The sequence below is a fragment of the Dipteris shenzhenensis genome, chromosome 28, assembly GCF_047967505.1.
Source record: "Dipteris shenzhenensis isolate YYH24624 ecotype China chromosome 28, Dip_SZ_1.0, whole genome shotgun sequence".
Lineage (NCBI taxonomy): Eukaryota > Viridiplantae > Streptophyta > Polypodiopsida > Gleicheniales > Dipteridaceae > Dipteris > Dipteris shenzhenensis.
In genome coordinates, this window is record NC_141623.1 from 1,765,057 (window position 1) to 1,782,942 (window position 17,886).

Sequence of the window (17,886 nt, forward strand, 5' to 3'; positions counted from 1 at the left end):
CAAAAGGGGCTAGCATACATGACTGCAGGTCTCACCAGCGTATCGAAAAGTAAGGACTTCGTGTCGGGATGCTGAAAATGTGACTGTGCACACTGCCTCTCGAGAAGAGCCAAGGCGGCATACCCTCTATTGATCCTATCTCGTGCTGCATGCGTCATGGTGAAGACTGGACCTCTAAATGTGGCACCCAAATATGTATACTCCCTGACTAGCTCCACCTCCTGCCCATCAAATGTGAAAGAGAACTCGCCTCTCCTATAAACCTGGTATGACGTGTTGAAGACCATGACTTTGGTCTTCCCAAGGTTTACAGACAACCCTCTGTCCTAACAAAAGCTGTGGAGTGCATGGAGATGTGCCTGTAAACCCTGCTGGGAGGAAGAAATAAGAACCACGTCATCTGCATAGAGGAGAATCGGTATCGTGGATCCTGCCAGTAAAGAACCTGTACCACCCATCGTCTGTATGTACATCTCTAACTCATCGATATAGAGACCAAAGAGTGTCGAAGACAAAGGACACCCCTGCTTCACCCCTATCGTACTGCGTACTTCCCCCGACAGCCCCGCCCGTGTCCTGACTCTACCTGTGACTCTCTCATACAAGGCCATGATCGCCCATTGAATCTCCCCATTGAATCCCAAGTCACGAAGTCGCTGGAAGAGTCTGAAACGCGGCACAGTGTCAAATGCCTTTCTGAAGTCCACGAAGCAACAATAGAGCCGTTGCTTACGTGACTTCGCCTCCTCAATCAAAGCCCTGAGTGTGAAGATATGATCTAGAGTCGAGTGCTCTGCACGAAATCCTGCCTGCCCTCTAGCTCTCATGCCTGTCCCCTCGGCATGGTCATTTATATGTCCTTCTAGAATGGTCGCATAAATCTTGGCCATGACATGGCCAATCATAATGGTCCTGTAGTTCGACGCCTCCAAAGGATCCCCCGACTTGTGTATGGGTACTATAGTATTTTCTAGCCAACTAGGTGGAAGACCTGTACAAATGGACTCGTTAAAAAGACGGGAGAGGACTGTAGCTAAGGCATCAATCCCATGGATTACATACTCCGCTTGCAATCCATCATGGTCCTTAGCTCTCCCAGTCTTCAAACGATGAGCTGCTGCTCGGACACTATTGGATGAGAATAAGGCAGAGGAGGTGGGTCTAGGCACATGGGATAAGTCGATCTGTGGCTGGTCTGGAATATCATATAAAGTGGAAGTATAGGCAAGCCAAACCTGCGGGTCTGTAAGAGGAGTTTGAGATTTCAAGCGAAGGAATTTCTTCCAGAATTCCTTGGAATCACAGCTGAAAAGTAAACTTCTCAGCTCCTCCTCATTCCGGGCTAGAAATTGGCACTTTTTGCGTCGCACCAAACGCTTGTAACTCTTCTTGGTCTCAATGAGGAGGGGAGACTTCTCCTGTGTCTCAAGGCGAAGCTTCCTACGGAGTTCTTTACACTCCTCATCATACCATCCATTACAAGGCACAAGACCGACTGGTGGAGGACTGGATGTGTGGCAAGTAACGGGGAAGGACTTGTGGGCTGCCGAGATGATGGAGGTATGTACAAGGTCCCACCGATCCTGTGTGGAGGGTAGGGCATCGAGAAGGTGCGGACGGAGAAGACCACTCAGGTGCTGGCTATAAATGTCATCAAACTGGTGGTCAAAATGAACCTCATAGTATGGCTGACGCTCATGATGTCTAGAAGGGGGGGCATGAGGAATCTGGGTAAGAATAAAGTGCAGACGTGCATGATCGGCTGAAGGCATAAAAGGGTTGACTGTGAGGTTATGTACAAAAGGGATTAAAGTCGAGGGACCCAAGACGTAATCAATGACGCTCGCACCACCACCCGCGAAGGGAAAACATGTGGCTGTGGATGAATGCGGCCACTATCGAAGTCCATTATAAATGACCATGCCGTGCGATGAGAGAAGCTCCAATAGGCGATGTCCCTGATCTGTCACCTCTACCCCTCTATCTGAAGATAAGCGTGGAAAACTCTCATCTGGGGCAGCTGGAACTAAGACTGGATCCTCAGCAAAGTCCAAAATCTTTGCCTGTCTGTCTGATGTCCTCGCGTTGAAGTCTCCTAAAAGGATGACCTCTCCGCGGCGTGAGTACTCCAATACATCGGCTGACAAATCCTCAAAAGGTGATTGTCCTGGTCCATCTGAGGCATAACGAGATTGTCTCGGGGGAAAGTAGCATACTGCAATAAACAAGTCTCTCAGGGGGGGTCTCCTGATCCGTACCCAAAGATATCTGGCCCGATGGTCTCTCCTCATGACTGTGAGTATCGATCTGAGATGCTCTCTATAAAGAACTGCCACACCGCCAGATCCTCTGACTCCTGATCGTCTAGTCTGCTGTCGAAAGACAGACTCCCAGGCATACCCTGTCACCTGCGGCAAGCCTCTCTCTGGGCTCTCATGGGTCTCTGTAAAGAAGACGATGTCCTGATCAAAAAAGGCCTCTCGTAAGTTGCCAGGCTGAGCTGTGAGGAAACCATTACAGTTCCAAACTGCGAAACTCAAGCTATTTGGCAGGCTACGTGTCCCATAGGCCTCGTGTCGTCAACTGTGGGCTCCAGCCGGTCTAGATCGCATAGCTCCTATCAAAAGTCTGCCCTCTCTGATCACGGCCCACTTGCCCTCACGACGGGCAACATCCCTCTGTGCAATGAGACGTCTATGCTCCTCCCACTGAAGAGCTGTAAGGTCCTCATCCATGTGAATCTGTGGATGGTCCCTCAATCTGGATCTCCTTCGTAATACTGCGAGACGGGCCTCAACATCTCTGAATCTAATGATAAGTGGCTGGTGCGTGCTGGATCCCGGCCCACTCGATATGCAGCTACTATGCCATGATCCTGAACTCCGAGTGTCCCAGATATGAAATCTGTCGCCTGATCCATGGCTGATCTCGTATCTGATCGCTCAACTCCGCGGATGCGGATGTTGAGGGCCTTCTGAGCTCGCCGCTGACTCTCGGCAATAGTCTCAGAGACTGTGGTCTGCTGGGCCTGTGGGGCTCTACGCACAACGTCCACCCACTCTGAGGTCTTCTGTACCTCTGTCTGCAGTGTGGCCAACCTCTCCTCAACTGCTGCACTAGCTGGAGGAGCTACATGCAGCTGCTGGAGGCGATCATCGCATGCCACAACATGCTCCTGAATGCGTGCCTCCAGCTGCACTATGCGCTCAGCATGTGTCCGTAACTGGATGTCCCGATCAATATCTCTGGTATGAAGCTGGCGAATATGGGAGTCCTGATCAGATCTATGACTCTCAACTGTCGATAGCTGATCAGTCAGTGTGTGTATCTGTGCTGTGAGAGACTGAATCGCAGCGCCCTGAAGTCTGCAAGTCTCCATGCACTGCATAACTAAATCTCTCAAGCGCAGATTATCTGCCAGGACTGCTTCCGCTGTGGAGGGTGAAGGGGAGAGGGGGTACAAGGATGAGGGGGTAAGAGGGTAAGAAGGTGAGTAAAGGAGGGGTGCAGAAAATGGAGGTCCTGAAGAGAGAGATCCGGTAGGAGGAAGTAGGGAGTCAGGGACCGAAGAAGAGCCTACACTAGGGGAGGAAGGGGCTGAAAGGGAGGGTCGGTGGGGAGAGGTGGGAAGAAGCTGGGTAGGGACTAGGGGAGGGGAAGAAGAGGAGGGAAGAGGCTGGGTAGGGAATAGGGAAGGGGAGGAAGAGGAAGGAAGAGGATGGGTAGGGACTAGGGGAGGGGAGGAAGAGGAAGGAAGAGGATGGGTAGGGACTAGGAGAGGGGAGGAATAAGCAAGGGAAAGGGCTAGGGAGGAATGAACGGGAGCAAGAGGAGGAGGTGAAGCTGAAGGAGGGGGAGGAGGAGGATTGAGTAAAGGAGGTGGGTAGGAAAGGGTTGGGATTGAGGCAAGGGAGGTAACCGGAAGTGATGGGGGAGATGGAAGTAAAGGAGATGGGGTCGAAGCCACAGGAGGATTGAGTAAAGTAGGTGGGTAGGAAAGGGTTGGGGTGGAGGCAAGGGAGGTCGTTGGAGGTGGTGGGGAAGGAGATGTTAAGGGTAAAGAAGAACTTGCCTCTTCGGCTCTTGTACTGCTGCCTATGCTTTTATCTTTCTCTACTTTTGCTCCTTGCAGGGCCATGGTGGAGCTCCTTGTTTGTGGCATCTCCTTACTCCTGAAGTGCTGAATTCTCTGCTCAAAACTGCCTCTGAGGGCCATGGTGGAGCTGCTGAATTCTCTGCTCTCAAAACTGCCTCTTTTTGCCCCTTTTTACTCTGTTTTCTGTTTCCTGCACTTTAAGGACACTTGCTGTAGGTCTATTCACAACGGAGGGGGGGGGGGAGAGGAGTTTAAGACTTTCCTTAAACCCCCTTCCCTTCCAACAGCCAGGATCTCGCTCCTTTCCACGAGGGAGAAGCTTGCGCAGGGAGGGAGTGGGCTTGCGGGGCTGTGAGGGACTGTGCGGGCGGGCTGGGGGGACAAGGCTGAGACAGAGGGGCGGAGAGAGAGAGAGGCTGAGGCGGAGGGGGAGGGGCTGAGCGGGTGAGGGGGCGGGCTGAGGCGGAGAGCCTGAGCGGGTGAGGGAGGGGGAGGCTGAGCGGGTGAGGGAGGGGGGACTGAGCGGGGAGAGGGGGCTGAGCGGTGAGGGGAGAGGGGGGGCTGAGCGGGTGAGGGAGGGGGAGGCTGAGCGGGTGAGGGGAGAGGGGGGGCTGAGCGGGTGAGGGAGGGGGAGGCTGAGCGGGTGAGGGAGGGGGCTGAGCGGTGAGGGGAGAGGGGGCTGAGCGGGTGAGGGAGAGGGGGCTGAGCGGGTGAGGGAGAGAGAGAGAGAGAGAGAGAGAGAGAGAGATCCCCCTGGATTGTGGTTCCTTTTCTGGGCCGAAAGTTACCCCTTTTGCAATTGAGCTAGATTCTTAGCTTTCATTACAATTGTCTGTACTTGCGAAGAGACGTCCAAAACTTTGAGTGCGGTTAGGACTTGAGTTGAACTGAAGAGCTAGTATTGAGAGAGAGAGAGAGAGAGAGAGAGAGTGTGTGTGTGTGTAGGCAGCACGTAGGAGGAAGGAGAAGGGAATAGATAGGATTAGATGTCACATCAAAAAGTGTACACTAAGGGGTGGATAGGGACTTATATAGTCCCTCCACATTTCCCACCTAAGAGGCCTCTAAAGGTCCTCTAAATTGGCCCCTTTTTCCCCTTCATTACATTTGGGCTGACCACATGGCAGCCCACGTGCGTAACCGTTTCCCCCTAGATCTTCCCCCACGGCATCTCTTTTCATGCTGACATTGCATCTCCTTTGATCCCCATATGCAGGCTTCATGTCCTTCTGTCTCAGTTGAGTAGCTTAAGCAGGAAGACAACAGCAGGCAACAAAAGAGCAGTGGAGAGGCAAAATGATTGTACATGGATTGCAGTACAAAAATGAAGAAGTACAAGTCATAACAATGACTCAGATCCATGGAGGTTGCACCCCCAAGTTCAATGTCCTTCTTGAGCTTTTTCCATCTCAGGATGCAAAGAACTTTGCAAATGTCTTGTGGGGATCCAAGTGGCATATGAGGCAAAGTGAAACCTAATGTTTCTCTGGTCAGTAAAGAAAAGCAATTAAGCGCAAAGTACGACTGCTAATGTGTGCCGCAATGTAACTAAGACAAACCAGCTGAGCTCTATGTCCCAAATCAAATTTTATTTAATTCTCCAAAAGATCTATGAGGATACTCAAGGAATAAATGTGCTTTTTGTTCATAAATTGCCCTCCTGAAAGCATCACGTGAATCAATGAACGCAATATTCTCTTTTTCTTGTAAGCATTATGATATCAGATTTTGATCTACCTAACATATGACATCAAAAGCAGCACCCAATCTTTTATTCCTGAAGATTTCGATCTACTATCATATCATATATCATGCATACCTTTCCCAAAGCATTTTTGCTTTTGCACGAAATATGGATTTTTTGACCCTTGGGAGGTGTCTCAAATGCCCATGCAAAGCCCTGATTCCATTCTGGGGTAGTGGTATGGGGGATGACCTGCACAAATCCAGAAACCTGTAAGACTTCCTAGCAGACTGCATTGATGGGCACCATATCCGTTTTCCATTTTCTTTCCATCTGGCCTTATTAAAGGCCCAAAATCCTTCTTAAACTCATAGAAAATAAAAACTATGGGCATAGAAGAGCTTGGCAGTGTCTATATTCAGGTACATCAGCATGTGCATGAGTGTGTGCACGCAGCATAATTGCATGAATTCATATGCACTGAAGCGTGAATGTGCCCAAAAAAAATATCAATCAGCCACATACACAATCCTTTATGCCTGTCAAACCTATAGATGAAAAGTGAGGAGGGTGCGCTAGCTCATCAACAAGGGAGGGCGTGTTAGCTCATAAGGGATCAACAAGGGAAGAACAGAGGTGGGGGGGGGGGAGCAGAAAAAGAGAAGACCTTTGTTTGGCGTGGAGCACCATTGCCTAATGTGAGTTTACAGAAGGCATTTGTACTACCCATAGACTGCTTCAGATTATTGCCACGTGTTATGGTGACAACCAGACTTCCCGGCAAGCATTGCAACAGTAAGTCTGCTTTTTCTTGAAACCGTTCTGGACCTGATCTCATGAGCAACTGCAGCACAGGTATGGCTTCAGCAGAAACCATTGCTTGGCTTTTGCCAACCTCTGCTGGGCTTGATGTCCACCCTTGTTGTAAAAGACATAATGCATCCAACGCTGCCTCTTGGGCTGGTTCTGAACCTAGTTTCAGAGCACATACTAGCTGTGGAATACATAAAGTTGCTGCTTCTGTGCATCGAAGCCTGGGGAAGTTGTTGAAAAGAATAGCTATTGCCTTTAAAACATCCTCATTGACTGTTGCAGTTGCCCAGAAATCCCGCTCCAACACAGCTAATCAAATATAGAAAAGAATAATGAACACTGTATATATTACTGTCTGAAATATGATATTCTACACCTCTACAGCTTGCATGTTGATAGAAATCATTAAACAAGACAAATTATTGAGGGGAAACGAGGTAGGTTCAAAAGATAACCACATATCTAGAGCTGGCAAAAAAGAAAGGGAACGTACAGAATCCCCTACTAAGATTCAAAGAACACCTAGCTCATGAGAAAATAAATTTACTTTTATTGACATCGTTAAATCAAATTACAACCTATTCTGCACACACAAAGAAGCAATTCACAGACTACAAGGAATTCTATGTACTACTAGACTGTTTATAGAAAAAATTCATAGGGACATTCACATCCCGCCTGTTTCACTGCAATGTACTTGTACCCTCAGTAAACTCGACCTTTTCATTTCACACTGTGGTAGGTAATGCAGGTCCAGCTTCCAAGTTCCAAGTGCGATAAAGTTATATAAATGGCCACTCTTGCTACAACTATCCTTGACAAATCCACACACCCACACATACTTGAGCATCCATTTATACAAAGTCTTCGTACTGAGTTTCTGTCGAGCAGATTTTCTATCTACAGCAGGAGATTCAGGAAATTCAACCTTTGATTGGCAACAATGGAGAAGAAAATGCAAGAAATGGAGAGCATTGGCAAGCAAGCGGTTGTGGCAGCGGTAATACAACAATACAATATATCTCCTCATGCACCACATCTTGTTTCTACTGTTCAGATAATGATCAATTATCAAATGAAGTCCATGATAGAGAAATGACTACATAAGTTGATAACAAAGTAGACCATGAGGAGATCACGGAACATAAAGCAAGATCCCAACAATGCTTTGGCTATGCATATTGGGGAGCTGTTAGATGGATGGTAGGTTACTCAGAAGATACGTTCAACAGCCTCATAGAGAACATATCCTGTTGATGAATGGCGTCTCAGCTCTGCTCGCCAGTGATTCGTCCAGCCCACTCATTGTTTGAGCAGCCACCACCTAGCTCGGTTGATCGCCCTGCTTTGTCAGCTCTCAAACAGCTCGTGCACCAGTCACTTTCCTCTCCAAGCACAATCTATGACAGGTCTTTGCAGTTAACAGCCTCTGATTTCTTTCTGGGTATTCGTCCTGCTGTTTTTTCCCATGGCTGATCAAACAATCTGCCTAAGGCGGATCAACATATAGCCAATTCCAGCCAGCCTTCCCAGATGTCTGAAAGGGAAGTCGATATGAAAAACTATGATCCTATGAAGATCTAGTTACCAAGGAGGCTTTCAACCAATTCCTAATAGGTTTGGATGAAAAAAACTGAGCTCTTGAACTCAAATCATGAGCGGTTGTTCCGGCAGATCACTGCCATGTAGACCCACCTTCAAGCTTTGACACACATGGATGCGATTGCTCTCTCTCCTCTTCTCTCTCTACCTAGGATTTACCATTCTCTCTCTTCATCTCTCTCTCTCTCTCTCTCTCTCTCTCTCTCTCTCTCTCTCCCCCCCCCCCCCTAGGATTTGTAATTCACTCTCTCTCTCTCTTACCCTCTCTACCTCCCTCCCTCTATCCTCTTGGCTGCTAGGATTTGTCATTCTTTCCCTCTCTCTCTCTCTTAATTCTCTCTCTTAATCTCTCCCTCCCTTACTCCCTCCCTCCCTCTCTCTCCCTCCCTCCCTCCCTCCCTTTCTCTCTCTCCTCTATCCCTCTTGTTAGCAGTTGGATACCTAGCGGGAAAGGCTCTTCTCTGGTGGAAGGAATTGGAGCCTCAGCCATCCACTTGGGCAGAGTTCGAAGAATCTTTTAGAGCTGAAATTCTTAAGTAGGAAGGTGATTATGATATTGTGGCCAAGTTCAAGGCTCTAGATATGACAAACCAAAATCTGACTTTCGAGACAGACTTGATGAAATACAGAGACCTACAGAATAGGGCTACAAAGATGTATCATGTTACCCTTTTGGATTTCTTTGTAGCTGGATTACCCGATTCCTATAGGTTGCAAGTCAAGAATAATAAAATCTCTACCCTAAAGGAGGACATTCACTTTGCGCGCATGTATGATGATACCATAGCCTCCACCAAGAAGTTAGCTACACCCGAGACCCAGCAAAAGAACAAAAGAAAGTTCTTTAATTCAGCTTCTAGCACAGGAAAGATTAAATCTTCAAATATTCCTTCTCAGAAAAAGCAGAGACCGATTATAGGCAGCAAGGAGCATTTCCTTCGATTGCTTCGGCTTCGTAAGGAGGGGTGTTGTTTTATTTGTAAGGAGCTGGGCACACTAGGGCTGATTGCCCAAAGAAGCCATGAACCTCAGCTACCAAATCTCAAATCAAGACCACCTACGAAGTCAAAGACCGCCGCTCAGATTACACATATTTTTGTTAGTGTGCTCACACACCCTCATTCTTGTGACCACTCTTTTCATGATTCATTGTTTGACCCTCATGATCTCTACCGTGCTTATGGGGGAGATCAAAGGGACCCGGATTCATATTCTCTTTGACCAGGGTAGTTCTCAACAATTTTGTTAACCACAAACTTGTGCAGAAACTACAGCTAACTACGACACCTAGTGATCACACCTACGAGGTGCAGCTTCCAACTGGGAAGCAATTTTGGGATCGCAAAGTGGATCGACTTCCAATCAGGAATCAAGCCTACGAGGATATTTTTGCAGTGCTATGTTATGCACTTGGATCATGTAGACTTGTTATTGGGCATAGAATGGTTTAAAACCCATGATGTTCAATTTGGTTGGAGATCACATACTCTTTCTCTTTTGCCCAGGGACACCCGTCTTACTATCCAATGTGATGATATACATCCCTCCGAGGGGCATCTTGTAAATGCGGTTCAAATTCGGAATATATTACAAACAACTTCTTATAATGTGTTTCAATGTGTTTTGATTCCTTTTTCTCCATTTGTTGTATCTGTGTTTGATACCAATGATTTAAGTGTGGTTGAACATATTGAATTAAAGAACTTGTTAAACAATTTTAATGATGTATTTCCCGAGCAATTGCTGAAAGGGTTACCTCCAGAACGAGCAGTGGATCATCACATAGATTTAGTTCCAGGTGCTCAACCTGTAAGTATACCACCTTATAGGATGACCAAGTTAGAGGAGGACGAGTTAGCTCAACAACTTCAAGAATATTTGAAGTTGGGGTATATACGCCCAAACAAATCACCCTGGGGAGCTCCCGTTCCTCTGAGGGAAAAGAAGGATGATTCATGGAGAACCTGTATGGATTATAAAAGATTGAATAAAGTCACAATTAAGAATAAGTATCCTCTCCCTCGTGCTAATGATTTAATTGACAGATTGGTTGGAGCAAAGTATTTTACTAAGATTGACCTAATTGACGAATTGGCTAGAGCGAAGTATGTCACTGTTAAGAATAAAGTCACGGTTAAGAATAAGTATCCTCTTCCTCATGTTGATGACTTAATTGACAGATTGGTTGGAGCGAAGTATTTCACTAAGTTTGACTTACGTACTGGCTACCGCTAGATTCGTATTTATGTGACACATATTGAAAGGACAGCCTTTCGGACTAGGTATGGTCATTACAAGTTTCTCGTATTGCCTTTTGGATTGATCAATGCTCCCGCAACCTTCCAACAGATGATGAACGACTTGTTCCAAGAGTACTTGGGCAAGTTAGTTGTTGTGTTCTTGGATGATATTTTGGTTTACAGCAAGACTCTAGAGAACCATATTGGTCATCTCAGGATCGTCTTAATTTTATTAAGACAAAATAAGTTGTATGCTAAGCTTAGTAAATGTGATTCCTTTATGAAACAGATAATTTACTTAGGACACAAGGTTTCTCGTGAAGGTGTTAACATTGATGAAGATCTCATTCAAAAGGTTTTGATTTGGCCTATACCTCAGACAGTGAAACAACTCCGCTCTTCCCTAGGGTTTATTGTCTTTTTGCGAAAATCAGTTCGTGATTATTCCAAAATCACGGTCCCCTTGACCAACGTTTCAAAGGGTTGTGGCCGTAGGCCACTCAACCTATTACTTGCAATGAAGATTTGAACAACGCTTGATACCTTGAAAATTTGTATCAATACCGCGCCTATTCTAGGGGTTGCCCGATCCTACCTGACCTTATGTGTTAGAGGCCAATGCAAGTGATTATGCCATTGGGGCAGCATTATTCCAAGAGGGCCGATCTGTAGCTTTTGAGAGCAAAAAGCTTGATGATACTCAATACCCTTGGCCTACCATGGAAAAGGAAACCCTTGCGTTGGTAGAGAATGCTACTTGGGAAAGTGTAAGCAGAAGGTGATTTCCAAATCTACTTGAGGGGGAGAAAATGTTACATCAATAATAGTGTCATATGGCATTACCCTTTGGGTGGGGGCTTGGGTTAGGAAACTAGGAGACTAGACAATGCTCATGACTTCATGGGTTTGAGTGGCCCTACGGCTAATAGTGCCTAGTTAGAACAAATAGGATCCTGACACGACCACGATCACTCCTAGGGATCCGGACCTGCACACAAGCACAAACAACTGATCATAGAACCACAAAGAGAGGCGCGTGCATGCTCACCACCCAACCATGATGCTCACAGGTCTAGGACCCATAGAATCCGAGCATTCCCTCAAGCCACAGGCTGGGCTGCTGGCACGAACATCTACATCCAACCAATCCTCAACCATCCTAGCGTCCCATACCACCAAGAGGCACCCCTAGTGCCTTATCTAAACGGAAGTCTCAGCCCAAAAATATCAGCTTGAGCTCTAATATAGAGGCTCATAGCTTCAGCCACAAATAAGAATAGAAAGGGGGCTAGACGGCATCCCTGTCGGACTGATCCGGATATCTGAAACCTGTCTCCCCTAACTCCACCAATGAGTACCTGGCTATGGGCTGACCTATAAAGAGCAGAAACCCCTCTAATCCACAAATCTGAAAATCCAAAGCGAAGAAGGGTTCCCTTTAGAAAACCCGAATCTACCTTGTCATATGCTTTTTCGAAATCCAGGAGTAGAATTGCCAGTCTATGGCCCTCATGCATAGCTCACTCAGAAGCCTCCCAAAATGAGAATATATTATCAAAAATGCTTCTGCTATGGACAAAGCCTGTCTGTGTGTCATGTATAAGATCTGATAGGATGAGCTACAATCGCAAGCTGATGGCTTTTGCCAAGATCTTATACAAAGTGCCCAGTAAGGTGATCGGTCTCCACTGAGACACTAAATTTCTGCAACCTCCTTTTGGGATAAGATGAATGAGACCCCTCCGAGAGTGAGTCCGGCATCTCACCCGAGTCCCAAACGCCCTGCAGGGCTGAGGTGATGTAATCCCCAATCTGATCCCAAAAAATTAAAAAAAAAGGAGGTGTAAGCCCATCTGACCCTAGACAACTACTCTTATGAAGGGCAATAAGAGCAATCCTTAACTCTATGTTGGTGAAGCGTGCATCAAGTGAGGCTCTCATACCTCTATCCACCAACATAGGAATATGCTGCCAAATAACCTGTCTAGCATCGTCTCTGGCCTGTGAATCAGGATCTGCAGTCAGAAGGAAGGCATAGTAATCTGAAGCAATCTGCATGACCGCATCTGGATGTGTCTGAAGTATCCCGTCTGAGTCAACAAGCTGCGAAACACTCTCTCTACTATGTCTAGGGCCGAGAGTAGAGAAGAATTGCTTGTTGACTCTACCTCCGATCTGCGTCCAGAAAGACTCTCTGGCATGAAAGGCATACTCTGCTCTCTGATCTAAAAGTATCTGCTGATGAGTCCTTGCTGCAGCAAGGCGCTCCTGAATCCAAGCATCTGTAGGCCGTTTCTGCACTTCTCTCTGAAGAGCTGCCAGCTGCTGTCGAATGGCAATCTCTCTCCTGCAAATCTCATGTCTCCTAATACTAGCAACAGAATGATTAAAGCTGCTAATATTATTGAGGGCTGCAGCCACATCTGACGGGGACGGCTGCCCACCCTGCAGGTGAGAATCCCAAATCCGTAGCACTGTCTCTATGAGGCCCTCCTTTGCGTAGAGGGCATCTGGAATCCTGATACTGGCAAAGCGGCCTCTCGCCCGAGGCTTTGAAACCACCAAAACAACCGGAAAATGATCTGAAGTGGGAACCCCTGCACTGATGCAAATTGTCCCACCTCTGTCCAGTGCTCAATCATCCACATAAAATCTGTCAATCAGTGCATAAATAGGCATCCTTACTCTCCTATTCAACCAAGAAAAAAGAAGAGACTGTGGCTAACTGTGAAAAGAATCGTCATACCAAGTATCTCTGCCATTGAATTGAAAAAGGAAGGCATCCCATGCTGCTCTCTCCAGGGAGTGAATGCCACCTTCCCTACCTCCTCCTTTGTCTGAAGGCATTTCAACCATGTTGAAATCGCCCCCAATAATCCAAGAATCTACAATATGTGACCAAGAGAGCAACTCCTTCCAAAGGAGGACACGATCCCCTCTCAAGTTGGGTGCATAAAGGTTAAGGAGGCCAACCTTATGCTCGCCAATCATCAAAATAACCCACTGTGCTCTAGAGGGAACTATGACTCCATGTCCAATGACCAAGGGGAGCATCGACAAAGAGATAGAAATGCAAATACCTCCCCTGGTTCCCAAGGCAGGTAACCAAAAAGTATGGCCAGAAAGAAGCTTACCTAACTTGGCACAATCTCTACCATCCAACTTATGCTCTTGGAGCATAAGGATATCAATGGGACCACCTGAAATACTTGGATGGAGTTGGTTACGAATCAGCTGCCTACGGCAGCGATGAGGTATACCACTGAGGCCCTAAACGTTCCAACTAACAATCCTCATCGACGGGAGGAGAAGGCCGGGTGAAAGGTCCTACCCGACCTGGTGGTGGAGAAAATCCTCTCCTGTGAAAGAGTCCTCCTGTCAAGTGGAGGGAAATCAATCGGTGAAAGAAAACCCACTCCAACAAAGGTGGAAACCCTGTCCAATGGAATCCCAATAACTGGCTCCCCCAAGGTAGAGGGTACAAACTCCTCCTCTGTCTCAAACTCTACCAAATCTGCCAGTACTGCAAAAGAGTTCCTATAGGCGGGAACTGGCATAGGAGTGCGAAGAGTCTCTGCACCCGAGGGAGAAGGAGAAAAAACCCCCTTACCTCTATCAAGAGGCGAAGTGTGACTAATAGAGAGAGGGAGCTGATCAGGCACATCAATGATAGGATCTAAAGAAATGGGTTGCCCCTCCTGATGAGCAGGTGGGGGGACTGGGGCAACCATATCTACACCTGCAGTAATATCACCTGCATGTAACTGAGAATGGTCTGAGGTGCCCCGTAGAGGTGACGGAGTGTCAGCAACCCTCACAGGCATCCAACGGGGTACTGATCGTACTGTGCGCGCTGAAGAAGAGGGTCCAGGTCTAGGGACTGGTCCCGAAGGTCTTGGGCGAGAAGGGGGGGCTCTGGTAGCACGTGTAGAAGAAGTAGGACGAGAAGGCGGAATAAACCGTTTGGGCCTTTTCTTCTTCCTTGGGCAATCCCTGGCGAAGTGCCCAAGGGTCCTGCAAATCCTACACTGATCCTGTCTCCCAGCAACCTCGACTCTCTGTCGAAAAAAGCAACCATCTCGTCGCTGAGGCATAATGTGATCATATGTAATATCAAGGTCAGAGACGATGACCCTAACTTGTGGCACCCCATCCGATCTGACAGCCTCTGCCGCTGAAGAGGGCATGCCAAGGAGGGGAGGAATCTCTATGACCAACCCAAAAGTAGCTCCTATGGACGGTAAGAGTCGATGGTAGACCTGAGGAAGGCCAGGGAACCTGATGAAAAGTGAGGTAACCCTGCTAACTTCCTCTACTGAATTGAAACCCAAAGTGAAGGGTGTCAAAAAGATCCTCCTGCAGCTCAATGCCAAAGGACTAGCCCTAAGTACTGAACCTGCTGCCTCTAGAGAATCAAATACCACCTGGAAGAACCCTCGTCCGAGCAAATGAACATCGGTGAGGTGCCCTGCGAGGTCTCCAGGTAAAGCCGAAAGCATCCAATCCCTAGCTTGTAGCCTGGAGGGGTGGAAACCGTGGATGCGAGCAAAGAGTGAGATGGCATACTCCTGCTCTGAGTCTGTCTTGAGCTGCCAAAGCTCGTCTTTGGAAAAGGTAACTGTTTTTGCGGCCAGTGGAAGCGGTCGAGGATTGGCTGAATGGGAACCCATTCGTCAATCAAGATGGAAGGGCCGACACAAACATGAGGATGCTTTGTCCGTCTGACAACCTGCTGCCATAGAGAGAAAATCTCTTTCTTGTTCCGTCAGGAGATGAAGAGGGGGGAGAGGGAGGGAGGGAGGGAGGAGGTGAAGCAGAGGCAGGGGCAGAAGGAAGGGGCGGGGGAGGGGAAGGGAGGCGGGGTAGGAGGAGCAGGGAGTAGAGGGAGAAGGGGGAGAGGAAGGAGGGGCAGCGGGGGGGTAGAGAGAGGAGGGGAGAGGGCAGCGGGGTAGGAGGTAGAGGCAGGTAGGGGGAGTGGGGTAGGAGGTAGAGACGGGTAGGGGGGGTGGGGTAGGGGGAGCAAGGGGTAAGGAGGGAAGGGCAGCGGGGGGGTAGTGAGAGGCAGGGTGAGCAGCAAGGGAGAGGAAAGGAGCGGGGTAGGGAGGGAGAGGTAGCGGGGAAGGGAGGGGGAGCTAGCGGGGTAGGGAGACAGGGAGCGGGGTAGGGAGGGAGAGGCAGCGGAAAGGGGAGGGGGAGCTAGCGGGGTTGGGAGAGAGGGAACGGGGTAGGGAGGGAAAGGTAGCGGGGGTAGGGAGAGGAGGTAGCGGGGGTAGGGAGGGAGAGAGGGAGGGAGGGTAGCGGGAGAGGAAGTGAGGGGGGACAGCAGTGGGAGGAGGGGGCAGCAGCCCGGAAGGAGGGGCAGAATAGTCTAAATTGTAGTGTTCAGTAACCTTCAAGGCAATAGCCTCATGGCAAGGGAGTAAACGTCTTTGCAAAGAGATCATTGAATCTATTTCCCCTTTGGCCACCCTTGGGGGTGCATCTCGAAAGGTCCACCCAAGCCAAGGTGGAAATCTGGATACTCCAATCTCCTGGTCAACCAAGTGCGAATACTCAGCTGGCTTGCAAGTAATTAAACCTTTGGGATATCTATTCCCACGCATTAATGTGGGTTCTCACTGATGGAAGACAGCGCTCAATATCCCAAATAAGAAGGAGCTCTCAACAAATTCTTAAATTACCATGACTTTCAAGCAGGGTCCTTACAAACAAAATCAATGAAATAGGCAAACCCAGAAGGTACCACATTAATTAGAGCTACTTGATTGCCAATTTGTGGGAGGCGGCAAACCTAGCAGCTGTGCAGAATTTGCATTGGATGCCTGTTTTGACCGTACGTGTGCTAGGAAACGCAAGGATCAGAGGCTGTTCTGTCACTGAATGCCACAGATTCTAGGGCATTGAATGAACTGCTTTAAAAAAAGACTATAAGGGCCCCTTCCTTTCAATTGAAGGACATTCACATAGCCTTGACCAAGGCAGCCTGGTCACCAGGATCATCCATACCTGCACAGCAGCTTGCATGGGCTTGCTTTTTGGTCACACACTGGGCGAGTGCCTGAAGGCTTCTACTCCTACCCAAAGCTGAAATTTAGAGATGCAAGACCAGAGTTCTTTCTCTCTTTTTTAAGAGAAAACAACCATGTACTAGAAAACTTGAAAATTTTGATACAAATCAGCAATCCATGGGAGCTTGACCAATCAAAAAGACAGCTGGCTGCTATGCAGCCTGCTTCATAGGATCCCAGTTCACTGCCTAGAGTATCCCAGAAACAGGGGCTGAAGGTTTACCCACCCACAATACACCTTCTGTCACTCCTCAATAAGGCTTTGAAACCGATTGTTAGAGTCCACTATATGCTCTTCTGACTATTGCGAGAGGAGTAAGAGCACCTATTACCTGAGAAAATGCCCCGTTCAACAGCTATTCGCAGTGCCACATCATTTCATTGACTCAGAAGAAAGCAACCAGGGTGGAGGGCTATGCAACTCATAGATTCCTGATGCAAAAGTGCCTATAGGCCACGCTTGCAAAAATGCTCCCGCCTTTCGGGCATTCTTCCTAGATCCCTATGCACCATGCTTCCAAGTGGCACACAGGGTATAGATGATATCATGTCATATGTTGACGAGGGTGGCAGCATCACTAATCTCCAGCGCACTACCCAAATATTTCAAGTAGTGACTACTGGCAACTATCTCCCAAATGCCATCCTCTGAAGAGAAATTAGGTCATTGTCAAGAGGTGGTATCAAGTCTTGAATGGCTCGACACTCCATCTATCCTATATGGCGAAGAGACCATCTACGGTGGAAAGCATGTTGCCCCTCTGTCAGCCAACCACCATCTCAAGTAAAGACCCGCTAGATCTGTCGCATCCTGGCTGAGAGCAGTGCAACATACTTATGTGCCCATCGAACAGCTCCATAGGCAATGAGCTATCGTCTGCAAGTCCCTGGAATCAAAACAATTACAAGCCCCATTACCCTCATTTGTCCTAATCATGATCTAATAGCCAGACCTCCATGGACTACCAGCCAAAGGAAGTAAGAGATCTTCTCGAGCGGCAGCTAGTCCAAAGGTGGGACCAAAATCTGGTAGGGACCTCATGTGGCACTTGTTGCTTGAGCCAGTGCTGCTCCTATGAAGGAGTCCCAACCAATGCCTTCACCAAAGCTGTCTACCAATGTACGTGGCTATAGGAGAAGAAAGCACATGTACTATTTGCTATAAGTGCCCAAACTAGGGTGGCTAGGACCACTCGAGTAGATGCCACTGCACCTCATGCAAGGGTCTGCCCTCCAACCTAAAGGTGCCACCAAGAGTGAACCTGCCTATATCGGAGTGGTTTGGGGTCAATGGTCCAGCTCAGTCCCAAATAGTCAACCACTCTGATCTTGCACCACCACTAAGGCTAAGACCCCATTGTCCCCTTGGTTCGCTCTCACTAC

General features: G+C 48.1%; 1 protein-coding gene across 1 annotated transcript in view; it reads right to left on the reverse strand.

Annotated features, from left to right (window-relative positions):
* The window catches only part of LOC147883027 (protein CELLULOSE SYNTHASE INTERACTIVE 1-like), a 77,628-nt gene that overhangs the window by 3,831 nt on the left and 55,911 nt on the right, over nt 1-17,886 (reverse strand). The window contains exons 5-6 of the mRNA XM_087399305.1: nt 6,448-6,902; nt 5,916-6,032 (exon numbers count right to left, since the gene is read on the reverse strand). Of these exons, the coding sequence (XP_087255431.1) occupies nt 5,916-6,032; nt 6,448-6,902 (572 nt within the window). The remainder of the gene's footprint in view (nt 1-5,915; nt 6,033-6,447; nt 6,903-17,886) is intronic.